The sequence below is a fragment of the Kogia breviceps genome, chromosome 15 (assembly GCF_026419965.1).
Source record: "Kogia breviceps isolate mKogBre1 chromosome 15, mKogBre1 haplotype 1, whole genome shotgun sequence".
NCBI classification, from domain to species: Eukaryota; Metazoa; Chordata; class Mammalia; order Artiodactyla; family Physeteridae; genus Kogia; species Kogia breviceps.
In genome coordinates this window covers 84,872,465-84,885,429 of record NC_081324.1, presented here as the reverse complement: position 1 = coordinate 84,885,429, position 12,965 = coordinate 84,872,465, and the positions used below count along the sequence as shown (strand labels likewise).

The 12,965-nt window shown below is 50.4% G+C and overlaps 1 protein-coding gene across 4 annotated transcripts in view; it reads left to right on the top strand.

The window, feature by feature from the left end:
- Positions 1-2,279: 2,279 nt before the first annotated feature.
- Positions 2,280-12,965, top strand: part of DHX37 (DEAH-box helicase 37) — a 30,836-nt gene continuing 20,150 nt past the window's right edge. For 2 of the 4 annotated variants that reach the window (XR_010837085.1, XM_067016038.1), the window contains exons 1-4: positions 2,286-2,508; positions 6,205-6,377; positions 8,915-9,027; positions 10,620-10,965. Coding sequence is in view for 3 of the 4 variants with exons in the window: in XM_067016038.1 (XP_066872139.1) it covers positions 2,403-2,508; positions 6,205-6,377; positions 8,915-9,027; positions 10,620-10,965 (738 nt within the window). In the remaining variant the exon portion in view is untranslated. Of the gene's footprint in view, positions 2,509-6,204; positions 6,378-8,914; positions 9,028-10,619; positions 10,966-12,965 lie in introns of all 4 variants that reach the window. The other 2 variants (XM_059041063.2, XM_067016037.1) reach the window with 2 other exon arrangements.

The following is a 12,965-nucleotide window of genomic DNA, read 5'->3' as shown; positions in this document are numbered from 1 at the left end:
CCCTTCTTCAAAGAACTCTTATTTCAGAGTCACAAAATAGTCGAGGACCTAAAGTTCTTTTTAGGAAAGTCCCGCTAGTAAATGAGGAGGGAGTGAAAGAGATGAGAAAATTAGAAATTAGAAAATCCGTTTGCACTCCTTAATGAAATGACGGGTCCAGGCCACGATCACCAAGACTCTAAAACCAAAAGGGTGTTAGGTCGGTGGGGAACTTAAAAAAGGAGGGGCCGGGTGATCAGGACCTGGACCCACCAGTCTTAGTGACAGAAGTACCAGCGCCACTTATGATGGATTCCTGCCAATCACTTTGGACCCTAACTTGATGTGGCCTCCACATCTAACCAACAGTTTACAGGAAATATGGGGGATGGAGGGAAAAAATTAGAAGCAGCCGAAGCAATCAGCTAAAGGCAGAATGTGGAGCATTCAACAGGATTAACGACCCAGTTTCCTCAATAAGTAAATGACATAAAAAATGAAGGCAGGGGAGATTTATTGGTTTTAAAAGACTCAAGAGCTATAGGCAAGGGCCTTGTTTGCATCCTAAATCAAACAAACCATGTCTAACCAGACATAATAAAACTTAACTTTTGTCAACCCAAAGAGTGAAAAATTGCCTCTCTTTGAATTTACATTTTTCTAGATTCCTGGTGAGGTTTTCATATATTCACTGGCCTTATATTGCTTCTTTTTTTAAGGAAATTTTTTTTATATTGAAGTATAGCATACAAACAGAAAAATACACAAATCATAAGGTGCCTCTCCATGAATTTAAATGACACACAAGGTGACCAGCACCCAAGCTGAGAAAAGGAACATTACTAGCTTTGCAAAACGGCCCCTTTGCCCTCTCCCATTCACTATGCCCCCTCCGAAATTTAGGGGATTCATTTTGCCTGTTTTTGAACTTTATGTGAATTGGATCATAAAGTATGATCTTTTGTGATTGGCTTCTTTTGTTCAACATTATATTAATGAGAGCCATGCTGTCGTGTATTTGCCTTTTCTCCTTTTGCTTTATAGAGTGTTCTTTATAACTTCTGGAGATAATACTTTGGTATATAATATTTTAGAAGAAAATATAAGAGAATGTTCTATTACCTACCTAATAATTTGAAGATGAACACACTTTTTATTTACTTAAATAAACATATTTAAAGAAGAAACTGTAGATCACTGTCATCCTGAGCAATAAAACCCATGAAAACACAGGTTTGATTTGCTCATTATAACTTTTTCCCCCCAAATCCTTTTAAATTAATTAACAGCATGTCCATATGTATACTATCTAAATCCTCTCACACACCACCTGTGTGTTCGCGGGGGCTTATTTTATTTTCACACACACACACACACACACACACACACACACTGTATTTTATTTTTACAAGAGATAAATAAACTGACACCAAGCATTGTAAATGGATGGCCACAACAAAAGGGGGGGTTGTTTTTGCTTTTGCTTTTCTGGGGAAGAGGGGAGCTTATCCAAATTAATCACACTCTTCATTCATTCATTCATTGCAATCAACAACAATTTATTGCTTACCTGCTCTGCAGCCAGATCTCGTTCTGCATTATTCAAATGTTCTTCCTGGGGCAGTAACTTCAAATAAGTCTTAAAAATAACTTTATCCTTTCTAAAATTCTAAAATAACGCCTAGTGCCTTCACTTTCTTTGTGATATAATTTAAACATCTGCCCTTAACCAATTAATGCTTTTAACAGAAAAAAGGAGACACAATATAGATGTTCTAGTCGCAAGATAATTACAGGATTCAGAAAATACATTACTTCCCAGTGCGCTACGGACAATGGAATGTGGTCATGAGAATTCAAAGTTGTTTAATAGATGCCCTCTTTTAGTTCTACCTGTCACTGTAATGGAAATATTTATTATTATTTTAATATTTATAATAATAATTTATAATTTATAATAAATTTATAATTTATAATAAATAATAATATTTATTATTATTTTTATTACACAACTGTTTCTTGTTGGAATATCAGAAAATGCAGATAAGCAAAAAAGAGAGGGAAGAAGATTGTATTGGGGCAGGGTTATATCTTTAAAGGTGACAGAACACTCCCATTCCCAAATAGCCAAATTAATGTTAGTATTTAGAGACTCAGAGCAAACCTCTGCGAGAACAGTCCGGGGCTTACACTGAGCCCTCCGCAGCCCGCCCCCTCCTCGAACTTGGTCCCGCCTCCTCCGCCCTGGCTTTCAGCGTGGCCCCGCCTCCAGCCCCGCCCCCAGGGACTCCGTTAGTTTCAGCTCTCGCGAGAGCGCAGCCCGGAAATTTTCCGGCCGGAACGCTCGGTGGGATCCCACGTGGGTTGGGCTTCGTAGAGCGCTGGTCGTAGGACCCACGGGAGCAGAACAGGAGCCGGGCGCCATGGGGAAGCTGCGCCGGAGGTACAACATCAAGGGGCGTCAGCAGGCGGCCCCCGGCCCCTCGAAGGGCCCTCCCGAGCCGTCCCCTGTGCGGCTGGAACTGGAGGGTAAGTAAGGCGCCCCCGGACGAGGGCTGGGATTCGGGGGAGGGACCAACCAGGGCCTCGGGGCCAGGGCTGGCCAATGGGGGCCGAAGGGATCCCGGACTATGCCCTGCCTCCGCGACTCGGGCGGGAGACATGGAGAGACACCCCCCTCCCAGATGATACAAAGGAAGGGGGAATAGTGACAGTTTCGTTTTAACTGAATTTGGAACAATACCTGGAGTTTCTTTCCAGTGGGGTCCAGCACAAGTATAGCTATAGGGGGAGTTTGGGCAAGGAATTACAAGGTAATTCCATCCATTCCGATGGCTTCGATTATAACCTCCCTACCAGCGACCCCTAAGTTTGTATTTTTCAGCCCAAACCTGTCTGCTTAGCTCCAGGCTGCTTAACATTTCTGCCCAGATTCCTCCGTTTTGTTAGGAATGGCTACTATGTGCCAGGCACTATTCTAGGAGAGTAACAGAAGAGGAGATTAAGGGAAAAAATCCCTGCCCTACAGAGTTCAGATGCTTCTGGGAAGAGACAAGCAAAGATAAACACAAAATACATAGGACGTTGTGTATACATTCATACTAAAGAGATAAAGCACAAAAGGTGTTTGGGCAGGTTGCAGTGTTTCATGGGGTGGCGGGTGGCGGGTGGCGGGGAAGGCCCTATTGAAAGCGTTGAATCCTTTTTTAAGACCTGAAGGCAGTCAGAGTGGCTGAGTGGAGATGAAATTTAAAATGGGGGCGGAAAAAAATAAAATAAAATAAAATAAAATGGGGGTAGGATCTTGTAGGTCATGGTGAGGATGGTGGCCCTGCAGAGTTGAGAGCAGAGGAGGGACACAGCGTGGGCTTAGGTTTTTTGTGTTTTTGTTTTTTAAATAATTTATTTTATTTATTTATTTTTGGCTGCGTTGGATCTTCGTTGCTGCAAATAGGCGGCGAGCGGGGGCTGCTCTTCGTTGTGGTGCGCGGGCTTCTCATTGTGGTGGCTTCTCTTGTTGCAAAGCATGGGCTCTAGGCCTGCAGGCTTCAGTAGCTGCAGCACGAGGGCTCAATAGTTGTGGCTCGCGGGCTCTAGAGCACAGACTGAGTAGTTGTGGCGCACGGGCTTAGTTGCTCCAAAGCATGTGGAAGATCTTCCCTGACCAGGGCTCGAACCTGTGTCCCCTGCATTGGCAGGCCGATTCTCAACTACTGCGCCACCAGGGAAGCCCAGGGCTTAGGTTTTAACAGCATCACTTTGCTGTGTTGAGGAAAAGCAGTAGAGCGCAGAGAATCTGGGCGATCTGATAGGAGGCTGCTGAGTACACTGACTCTGGCAGGAGTTGATGCTTGGACCGGGGAGGCAGCAGTAGAGGTTGTGAGAGGTGGTTGGATTCAGGATGTATTTGGAAGATGGAGCTTTGTTCTGGCTGTGCGCAAGAGCAAAGGACATGTCAAGAACAAATCCCAAGCGTGCAGCTGGAGGCTGGAGAAAGCAGGCGTGGGCAGCTTGCAGGGAAACCAGGAGCTTGGCTTTGGATATGAGTGGTTTGGGGGGCCTGTCAGATATCCAAGTAGAAGGGTCAGCAGGCAGCTGCTGAGTCGGACGCTTGAGAGAGGCAAGTCCAGGGGAGATAGCAGTTTGGGATCATCTGTATATAGATGATCTTTATTTGAAGTCTGGAGACCAGACTGGCTCGCTGAGGCAATGAGTCCGGTGCGGTGAGGTGGGAGGAGAACCCTGGAAGAGTGTGGTTGTCCGGGGACCGAGAGGAAGACCCGCCGTCTGTGGCAGACGTGGCCGTGGGATCAGGCAGGGAGAGAAAGGACCGTGGGTGTAACACTGGGGAGGCCATCGGCGACCATGATGGGTCCAGTTTCGGGGGAGGGTTGGGCTGAAGTGATTGAATGGGTTCAGCTGTCTTGCAGGCCCCTGAGACCGAACACATTCCAAAGTTGAACTCATCCAGCTGCTCGTACAGGATCCCTGACGTCCAAGCAGATTTAGGTGTTAGGGAAGAGTGAGTCTAGATTCGGGAGGTGGAAGGAGGGAGAGAGAGCCGGGGCCGCTGGGGAAGCCTGCTTCCCTCGACTCGCTAATCAGCCTCTTCTTCCACACTCTCCTCTTGGACCCGGAAGGCAGTGGGGTTATAGGAAAGATCGTCAGAGTGGGAATCTGGAGTCCGAATTCCCTCCTCGGAAGTTGCAGGGATAGGCTGGGAGTTGAAGCAAATCGCCTGACATCTCTGTGCCTCGGTGTTCTCAGCTGTCAAATGGGTCCAGCAGTAACAGTCATCCTACCTGCTCGCAGAGTCACGGAGGTGGTATTTTGGGAGAATATGTTTGTGACTGAAACGAGAATGCTTTGAAAAGGAAAGACAAGCTGTAGAGATGTGACGTTGTCCTGTGATGGGTGTCATCCATTGTAACAGAAGTGACAGCTCAGGAAGTGAGATGGCCCCTCTAAGAGGGCAGAAGACCCCTGGACTGACAGTTGGGTGAGAGGAGAGGGACCCGAGGTCTCTTAGACTCAAAGATTTGGGGAATGTTGTTTCTCACCCCAGAACAAGACATCTCTGTCTATCCCCGCCTTTCTCAGGGGCCAGAGGGCTCTTACAAGAATATAAAGCAGGTTACCTTCTTCAAGGAGCTTTCCCCGATCCAGTATCACCCTTTTTCTTATTTTTATTTTTAGCACATCTCCCCCTCCCCCTTTTTTTCTATAGCGCAGTGGTTCTCAAATTTTTTGCACCGAGAACCCTTTTACATTCCTAAAAATTGAGGACCCCAAAGTGCTTTTGTTAGCGTGGGTTGTGTCTGTCAATATTTACCGTATTAGAAATTAAAACCAAGAGATTTTGAAACACAAGCGCGTACAAGCACACACTCCTTTAGCTGTCACCACGTCACACGATTTGGAGCCTTTGGAAAATGCTGCTATACACTCTTTTCTTTTTCGCCCCCTGCTTTTAATTCTGTTTGAGAACTGCAGAATGGATGGCTTGCATTGCCTAAAATAGTCTCATTCTTCTTACTGAGGAGTACACAACCTCTCCTACACTTGGTAATGTCATAAAGACGTACAAAGCCTGAGCAGTTAATAAAAGTCAGACACTGCCCACACGGGGGCTCCAACGTTGGGTGTCAGGCAGAAATAGGTGCTCCCCAAGCCCCCTCCTCCCCACGGGGCTGTAGTAGGTTTGAGTTGAAGAGCGATAAGGGAGCTGCATTTTGGTCTGAAACGTATACTTTCAAACTCCGACTTTTTTTTTTTTTTTTTTTTTTTTTTTTACGGCCACGTCACACACGGGGATCTTAGTTCCCCAACCAGGGATTGAACCCGTGCCCCTGGCGTGGAAACGCGGAGTCCTAACTACTGGACCACCAGGGATGTCCCAGACTCCACCTTTTAAAAATAGATGTGACGCAAGCTTGGTACTCAGTCCACTGTACACGTGTAAGAGAGCGTCTTTCAGAGTTACTGTAAAGATGGTGTTGATCCCACAGTCCCGCTGAACGCAGGGCCCCGCCGGGAGGGAGGCAGCGTTGCAGCCTGTTCCCTCCTTGCTGCGCCCCCGTTCCTATGCAGGTGCCCGGGTGGCTCTCACTGTGGGCAGGAGGGTCAGCCCGGAGGAAGACGGCGTTAACGCAGCATCTTAAGACTCGCAGGCGTCTGCGCTCTCCGTCCTCCAGGGCTGTGGGTCAGGTGAGCGTGTCTTTTCAGATAAGGGCACGTTGAAAGGAGTCGATGCAAGCAACGCGCTCGTCCTGCCCGGCAACAAGAAGAAGAAGAAGACCAAAGCCCCTCCCCTGTCCAAGAAGGAGAAGAAGCCCCTGACCAAGAAAGAGCGGAAGATGCTGCAGAGAATCTTAGACCAGAAGGAGAAGAAGCGCCAGGTATGCACGCTCTGTCTGCGCGGCGAGGGGTGGGTCGGGGTGTCTGTGACCCCCGGCGTGATCCCTGTGGCTGGACTGTCGGATAGAACTTTCCAGAAGGAGGGACAAGTTCTGTGTCTGCAGTGTCCAGTACAGTGGTCACCAGCCACACCTGGCTGTTGAGCGCTTGAGATGTGGCCAGTGTGGCTGAGGAATTGGATTTTTAATGTGATTTGGTTTTAATTAACGTAAACGCGAATAGCCACGTGTGACTAGTGCCCCGTATGGGACACACAGACCCAGAAGCTTTCCAGTCCTTGGCGGACGTGCTACCTGGGTATCTGTCAGTCTGGGACAGGTCCACCTTTGGGGAGGCCACATGTTTGTTGAACCAGGAGTTGGTCGAGCAACGTGCTCGCTTTTTATTTTCCCCCCTCGTTCATTTTGTTGTTTATTTTTTAACTTCATTCTGGAGAATTTTAACCCTTTTTGCTTAATATTTTTTTAAGGAGAAAAGTTTTGTAATGGTAGAGACGATAGTGTCATGGGCTCCGGTGTACCTGTGTCACCAGCTCCAGCAGTTGTCAGGCTCATGGTCAACCTTGGTCATCTCCACGGCCGGTCACTTTCCCACCCCCTAGGTCAGAGCCCAGGCAGCATCAATCTGTACTAGTTTCTGTGGCTGCCTTGACAAGTGACCACAAACTGGGTGGCTTAAAACGATGGAAGTGTGTTCTCTCACTGATCTGGAAGCCAGAAGTCTGAAATCGAGGTGTGTGCAGGGCCGTGCCCCTTCTGAAGTTTCCAGGGGAGGGTCCTACCTGACCTCTTCCAGTTCCTGTGGCTCCGGCTTTCCTCGGCTTATGGCCACATTGCTCCAGTCTCTGCCTCTGTCTTTATGGGGCCTGCTCCCCTGTGTGTCCCTCCTCTGTGTATCTCTCATAAGGACACTTGTCTTCTTCTTTTTCTTTTTCTAAAAAAATGTTTTGACTGCACCATGTCGCATGCAGGATTTTAGTTCCTGACCAAGGATGGAACCTGTGCCGCCTGCGGTGGAAGTGCGGGGTCTTAACCACTGGACCGCCAGGGACGTCCCAAGGACACTTGTCTTTGAATTTAGGACTCACCTGGATAATTCAGGATTTCATCTTGAGATCCTTAAGCCAATTACCCTTGGCTTAAAAAGGCCCTTTTTCTGAATAAGATCCCATTCTGGGACATGGATATATCATTTCGGAGGGCCACCATTCAATCCATATACATATCCCTGAATATTTCAGTTTGCATCTCTAAAATAAGGACCATTTCAAATTACCACAATGCCATTAGCATGTCTAAATTTTTTCAAAATATCATTAGATACCCAGTAAATAGTCAAATTTCTAATTGTTTCATAGATGCTCTCCACCCACATCTCTTGTCTTTCCCCCTTATATTTGTTGGAGAGATTGGTTTGTTTGTCTCAGAGACTTTCCCACGGTCTTGATTAAAAACTTTTTATCTCTGATATAAACATGCTCTTCCACCCTCCGAATTTCCTATAAATTGGTATTTGGGTCTGGGGCAGTGACTCTCAACTGGGACAGTTTTGCCCCCACCCCCGGGAACATTTGGCCAAATCTGGACATATTGGGGGTTGTGACGATTTGGGGGACGCTACTGGCCTCTGGGGGGTAGGGGTCTGGGATGCTGTTAAGCAGCCTGCAGTGCTCATAATATCAAAAACTTATCTGGCCCCAAATGCCAGTAGTGTGAAGACTGAGAAACCCTGATCTAGAGGCTTCAGGAGATTTCTCTCTCGTTAGTCTTTCTGGCAAGGTGACCACACGGCGTGCTGTGTCCACCAGGGGACAGACACACAGGCCTTCCGTTAGCAGCTCTGACTCTTGGTCCCTGGAGCCCTTCATGCAGGGGAGGCTCACTGTCCTGTGAGTGTGTCCTATTTAAATCCTGTGAGCATCTTTTCTTGCTGTTCTGTACATTGTTTTTTATCGATTATGAAGTGTGTGTGTGTATATATATAGGTATACACACATATACACGTATAAAAGCAGATATAAAATATCTGCGTAATTTCAAGAATAACAAAACAAACACTCACGAGTTGCTCACCCAGGGGCAAGGAACCAACTGGACCCGCCCCCGCTCCCTGCTTTATTCAAGGCAGAGGGGGCTGCTTGCTGTCACACACACAGCAGTTCTTCCCTCGTACTAACTGCCGGGAGGTCGTGCGTTACACAAATGGGCCCTACTTTATTTATTCCATCTCCCGTTGATGGGCGTCTGCGTAGTCGATGATCTTCCCTTACGACACACCGTGGTGCAAAGAGAGCCTTGTTTATCCAACCCCAGACTCCGTAAGGGGGCAAAAAGCCACCCGAAGCTCACACGTCTGTCGGCGTTAAGAACTCCGTGAACGATGGTAATTGCAGTTCGACCTTCGGTTTATAAAAGACCGTAGGTGTTAGTGATGCTGGAATTGTATTGAGAGTCTCAGCTTCCCTTCTGAAGAGAGGACCGTGGTGCCAAATGTATAACACACTCATTTCCTTCCCCAGCGAGCAGAGATGCTCCAGAAATTGAGCGAAGTCCAGGTTTCGGAAGCTGAGATGAGACTGTTTTACACCACGTCCAAACTGGGCACTGGGGACCGCATGTACCGCGCCAAAGAGTGAGTCGGCTGGCTCCTTCCTGAAGCCCCTCCTTCCCGCCAGGGCTCCCAGGGGGGCTCAAGGGTCATGGCGTCTTCTGGGGTCATGAGAAAATACATTTGCAATGACCCGTGTGCTGAAATGCCTCACGTGGGTAGAGGCCTCAGATAATGCAAAATACCCTACAGTGCACAGGATGGCAAAGTGCTTACTCCGGGATGCTGGTGTTTTCCCGCAACGCCGGGTCCTGCATTACAGGTCCTTCCAGCTTTTGCAGGGACGAGTAGGCTACAAGTTGTCATCAAGGAGGTCAGGGGTTTGATTTAGCCCATTAGCAGGTTTTGTTTGGTTCATGTAGCGTCGTTAGGCATTTGGATCTTTTGCACGTGTATGAGTCTCCTAGGGCTGCGGTGACAGGTCACCACAAACTGGGGGCCTAGGAACAAGAGGAATTTATTCTCGTGGTTCTGACCGCCAGAAGTCCAAGGTCAAGGTGTTGGTGGGCTTGGTTCCTGCTGGAGGCCAGAGAATCTGTTCCAGCCTCTGCCCCAGCCTCTGGTGGTGTCCGCCGTCCTGGGCGCTCCGTGGCTGGTAAACACGTCCCCGCAGTCTCTGCCTCATCGTCACCTGGCATCCTCTGTGTGTCTTCCGTGGCCTTCTGTCTGGGTCAGGGTCTCTGTTTTCTCTTTTCTTTTTTTTTTCCGGCCACGCAGCATGTGGGATCCTAGTCCCCTGACCAGAGATTGAACCCGTGCCCCCTGCATTGGGGGCATGGAGTCTTAACCACTGGACCGCCAAGGAAGTCCCCTGGGTCTCTGTTTTCTTATAAGGACACCAGACATTGGATTTAGGGCCCATCCTAATCTAGTATGACCTCATTTTAATGACATCCTGAAGACCCTGTTTCCAAATAAGTTCACATTCTGAGCATCTGGGTGGCCCTGAATTTTGGGGAGACACTATTCAACAGTCAGCATTTAAGAATTAGGAGATTTCACATTAAAATCCAGGGCCCCCCGCCCCCCGGTCTTCACCAGTTGGATGACGTGGCCTTGCCTCAGAGCAGCCAGCGTTACATGGAGCCCGTGTGCCCCCCCAGCCCAGGCCCCTGCCCACTGCTCTCAGACTTGGCCCTCTCTGCTCACTTCCAGTACTGGCCTGTTCAGCCTTGTGCATTTAACCACTGCTTATCAAGGGCAAACTGCATCTCAGGCTCCCCTGTGGGCCCTAGGAATAGAGCAGTGCACAAAAATTAAATTTCTTCCCTTAAGAAACTCACATTCTAATGGTGGGGAGATGGGCAGTGATCCAGTCAATACATATATATTTAGTGCTGGTGAGCGCTAAGCAGAAAAGAGCAGGTAGAAGAGGATGGAGGCGGGTGGGGAGGTGATTGAGGCTACACGGTAAGGGAAAGTCTTCCTGAGAGGCGTCCTTGGAATCAAGTAAGGGAGCAGTTGTCTTCAGGGAGCATGGACAGCGGGTGCAAAGGCCCTGTGGCAGGAAGGGGGCGTGGCCTTTGCGTCCTGGCCTCTGAGGAGCCTGCAGCAGCCCAGAGCTGCCTCAGGCTGACTGGCCCGTCCTAGGGTCTGACTTCTGGCTCTCCCGGCAGGAAGCCCGACAACGTGGCAGCCCAGGGTCCGGAGAAGGTCAGCAGCCTCAGCGGGGCCCACCGGAAGCGCCACTACCAGGAGGTAGAAGAGGAGGAGTCTGAGTCCTCAGCGGAGTCTGGACCCGAGGAGGCCCCAGCGGACGAGCCGGCAGAGGCCGGCGCAGGGTCAGCCCCAGCGCATCTGCCACCAGCTCCGCCCGGGGCCAGGGGCCAGAGCCCAGGGCCCAGCGGTCTGACCGAGACTCCTGCCCCTCCATCAGCTGCTCGTGCAGCAGCCTCTGCCCTGGCCCGGCCCCCAGCGAAGCCCGCCGTCTTCATCCCCGTGAACCGCTCCCCCGAAATGCAGGTTGGCCTCTCTGGTGTTTGATGAGAGCTTAGGTGCTCAGCTCAGTGCTGTGAGGGGGCTGAGGGTGCAGAGAGAGGGCATCCCAGGATCTGAGCGGGTTGCATTGCCTTCTGTGCCTCGGTTTCCTTGCCTGGAAAGGGGGGATAGCTGTACCCACCTTGCACGGTTGTTGTAGGGCTGACGAGCGGGTGCCCGGCACGTGGTCGGGGCTGCTGAGGTGGGTGTCCGCTGCCTTTATCATCGTCCGGTCACCGTCACCTTCGGCCTCTGACCACGGGTCCTGGTCCAGGCATCCACTCGCTGGGACAAGAGCTTGGGCTCTGGAGTCAGTTGACCTGGAACCGAGTGCTGGTTCCCCCACCTTGCAGCTCATTCTGGGGCTCGTTTCCGTCCGTAGCGTGGGGGTACCCGTCTACTCACAGGGACTCCGCCTCTCTACACTTCGTATCCTCATCTGGTAAAGTGAGGGTCTCACTGGGTTGTCATGACGACAAGATTCAGGGAGGTGAAGCCCGAGGCCCACGGAACGCACTTGAGGAGCCGCGAGGCTGGTGACGCCGCGGGGTCTGGCCCGTCGCGGGCGGTGGTTCCGTCCACACGTTTCCACGGAGCACGTGCTGTGGGCCAGCACAGGAGGTGGAGCGATCTGCAGTCTCAGGCGGAGCTCTCAGGCCAGCAGGGGGGACCGAGGTCGGCCACGCGTGGGACAAGAGCCAAGGAGGGGAAGGTCGGGTGCCATGAGCGGGGAGCACAGGAGGGCCTGGCCTCATCGGGGAAGGCATCCGGGTCGAGAGCTCAGGGGCCAGATGAGAACGTGGGGGCCATCCCACATCGAGAGGTGCATTGAGCAAAGGCCTGAGGCAGAGGGTTCCTGGGTCCTAGGGCGGCTGTTTAAAACCGCAGATTGGATTGTGGAAATGAGGTGATTTCAGTCACAGGTACGTCTGTGTGCTCACACATAAGCAGTTAGGGTGAGCTGACTTCTCCAACCGACCCTGAAGCGCCACTGGCTTCGTGCCGCGAAGGTCTCCTTGTAGGTGGTGTCAGAGCCCCGTGCCGCGCGCTGCGAGCTGGGGTGTGAGATTCTGCTCCACACGGCCACTCAGGAACCTGGGCTCCGCCATCCAGTGTCCCTGGTGCCCCCTGGGGTTCATCCCCTGCCTTGCTCTGTGGTTTTTCCACGTGCATGTTTTTAAGCCTAGGTTTGCCTGTTTTTATAAGCGGCCTCGCATCATATATTTTTCAGCACTTTGCTTACTTGTTGGTCGGCATTGTGTTCCTGAGGTCTGTTTATCCGTGTAGATGTGTGTCACCAAGGTCCGTTTGGGTTTTGTTTTGTTGTTTTTTCACTGCTGTAGAGCATTACGTTGCGTGAATAGAGCACAGTTTAAGTACCCGTCTCTGGCTGGGCATTTGGGTTCTTTTAGCTTTTTGCTACCATCTTCACCGCTGATAAACATTCTTGCCTTTTTCTCAAAGCCACAGGTACAAAAATCTGGGGCAGAGCAGCGTTTACAAACTGCAAGTCACAGCCGTTGTGGAGTCTTGAGATGGCCGGCACCTTTTTTTTTTAAAAAAACCAATGGAATGGAATAGAGAGCGAGAACAGAATGTTTAAAATTGGCGTGCTAGCGTGCTTCACACGTAACAAGGGCAAGCGGGGGTTCACGAAACTTCTCCCTCGCTATGTAATACTTGTGTGAGCGTGTGTGTGTGTGTGTGTGCCACGTGTGAGTACCTAGGACAGGAATCGCTGTATCTCACGTTCTCGATTTCGGTAAAATCAGCACCCGGTTGTTTGCCGAAGTGATTGTGCCGTAAGGGTGGGCTCCCACCATCAGCAGGCAAGAGTTCCTTGTGCCCAGAGGGGCTTCTCTGCGCCACGCTGTCCCCGAGGACCCAGCCCGTGTCTCTGCCCCTCCCCAGCCGTCGGGGCTTCCCGCCTCCGGCGGGCGCACCTGTTCCCCGTGGCTGGATGCCTGCTGCTGCCTTTATGGGAA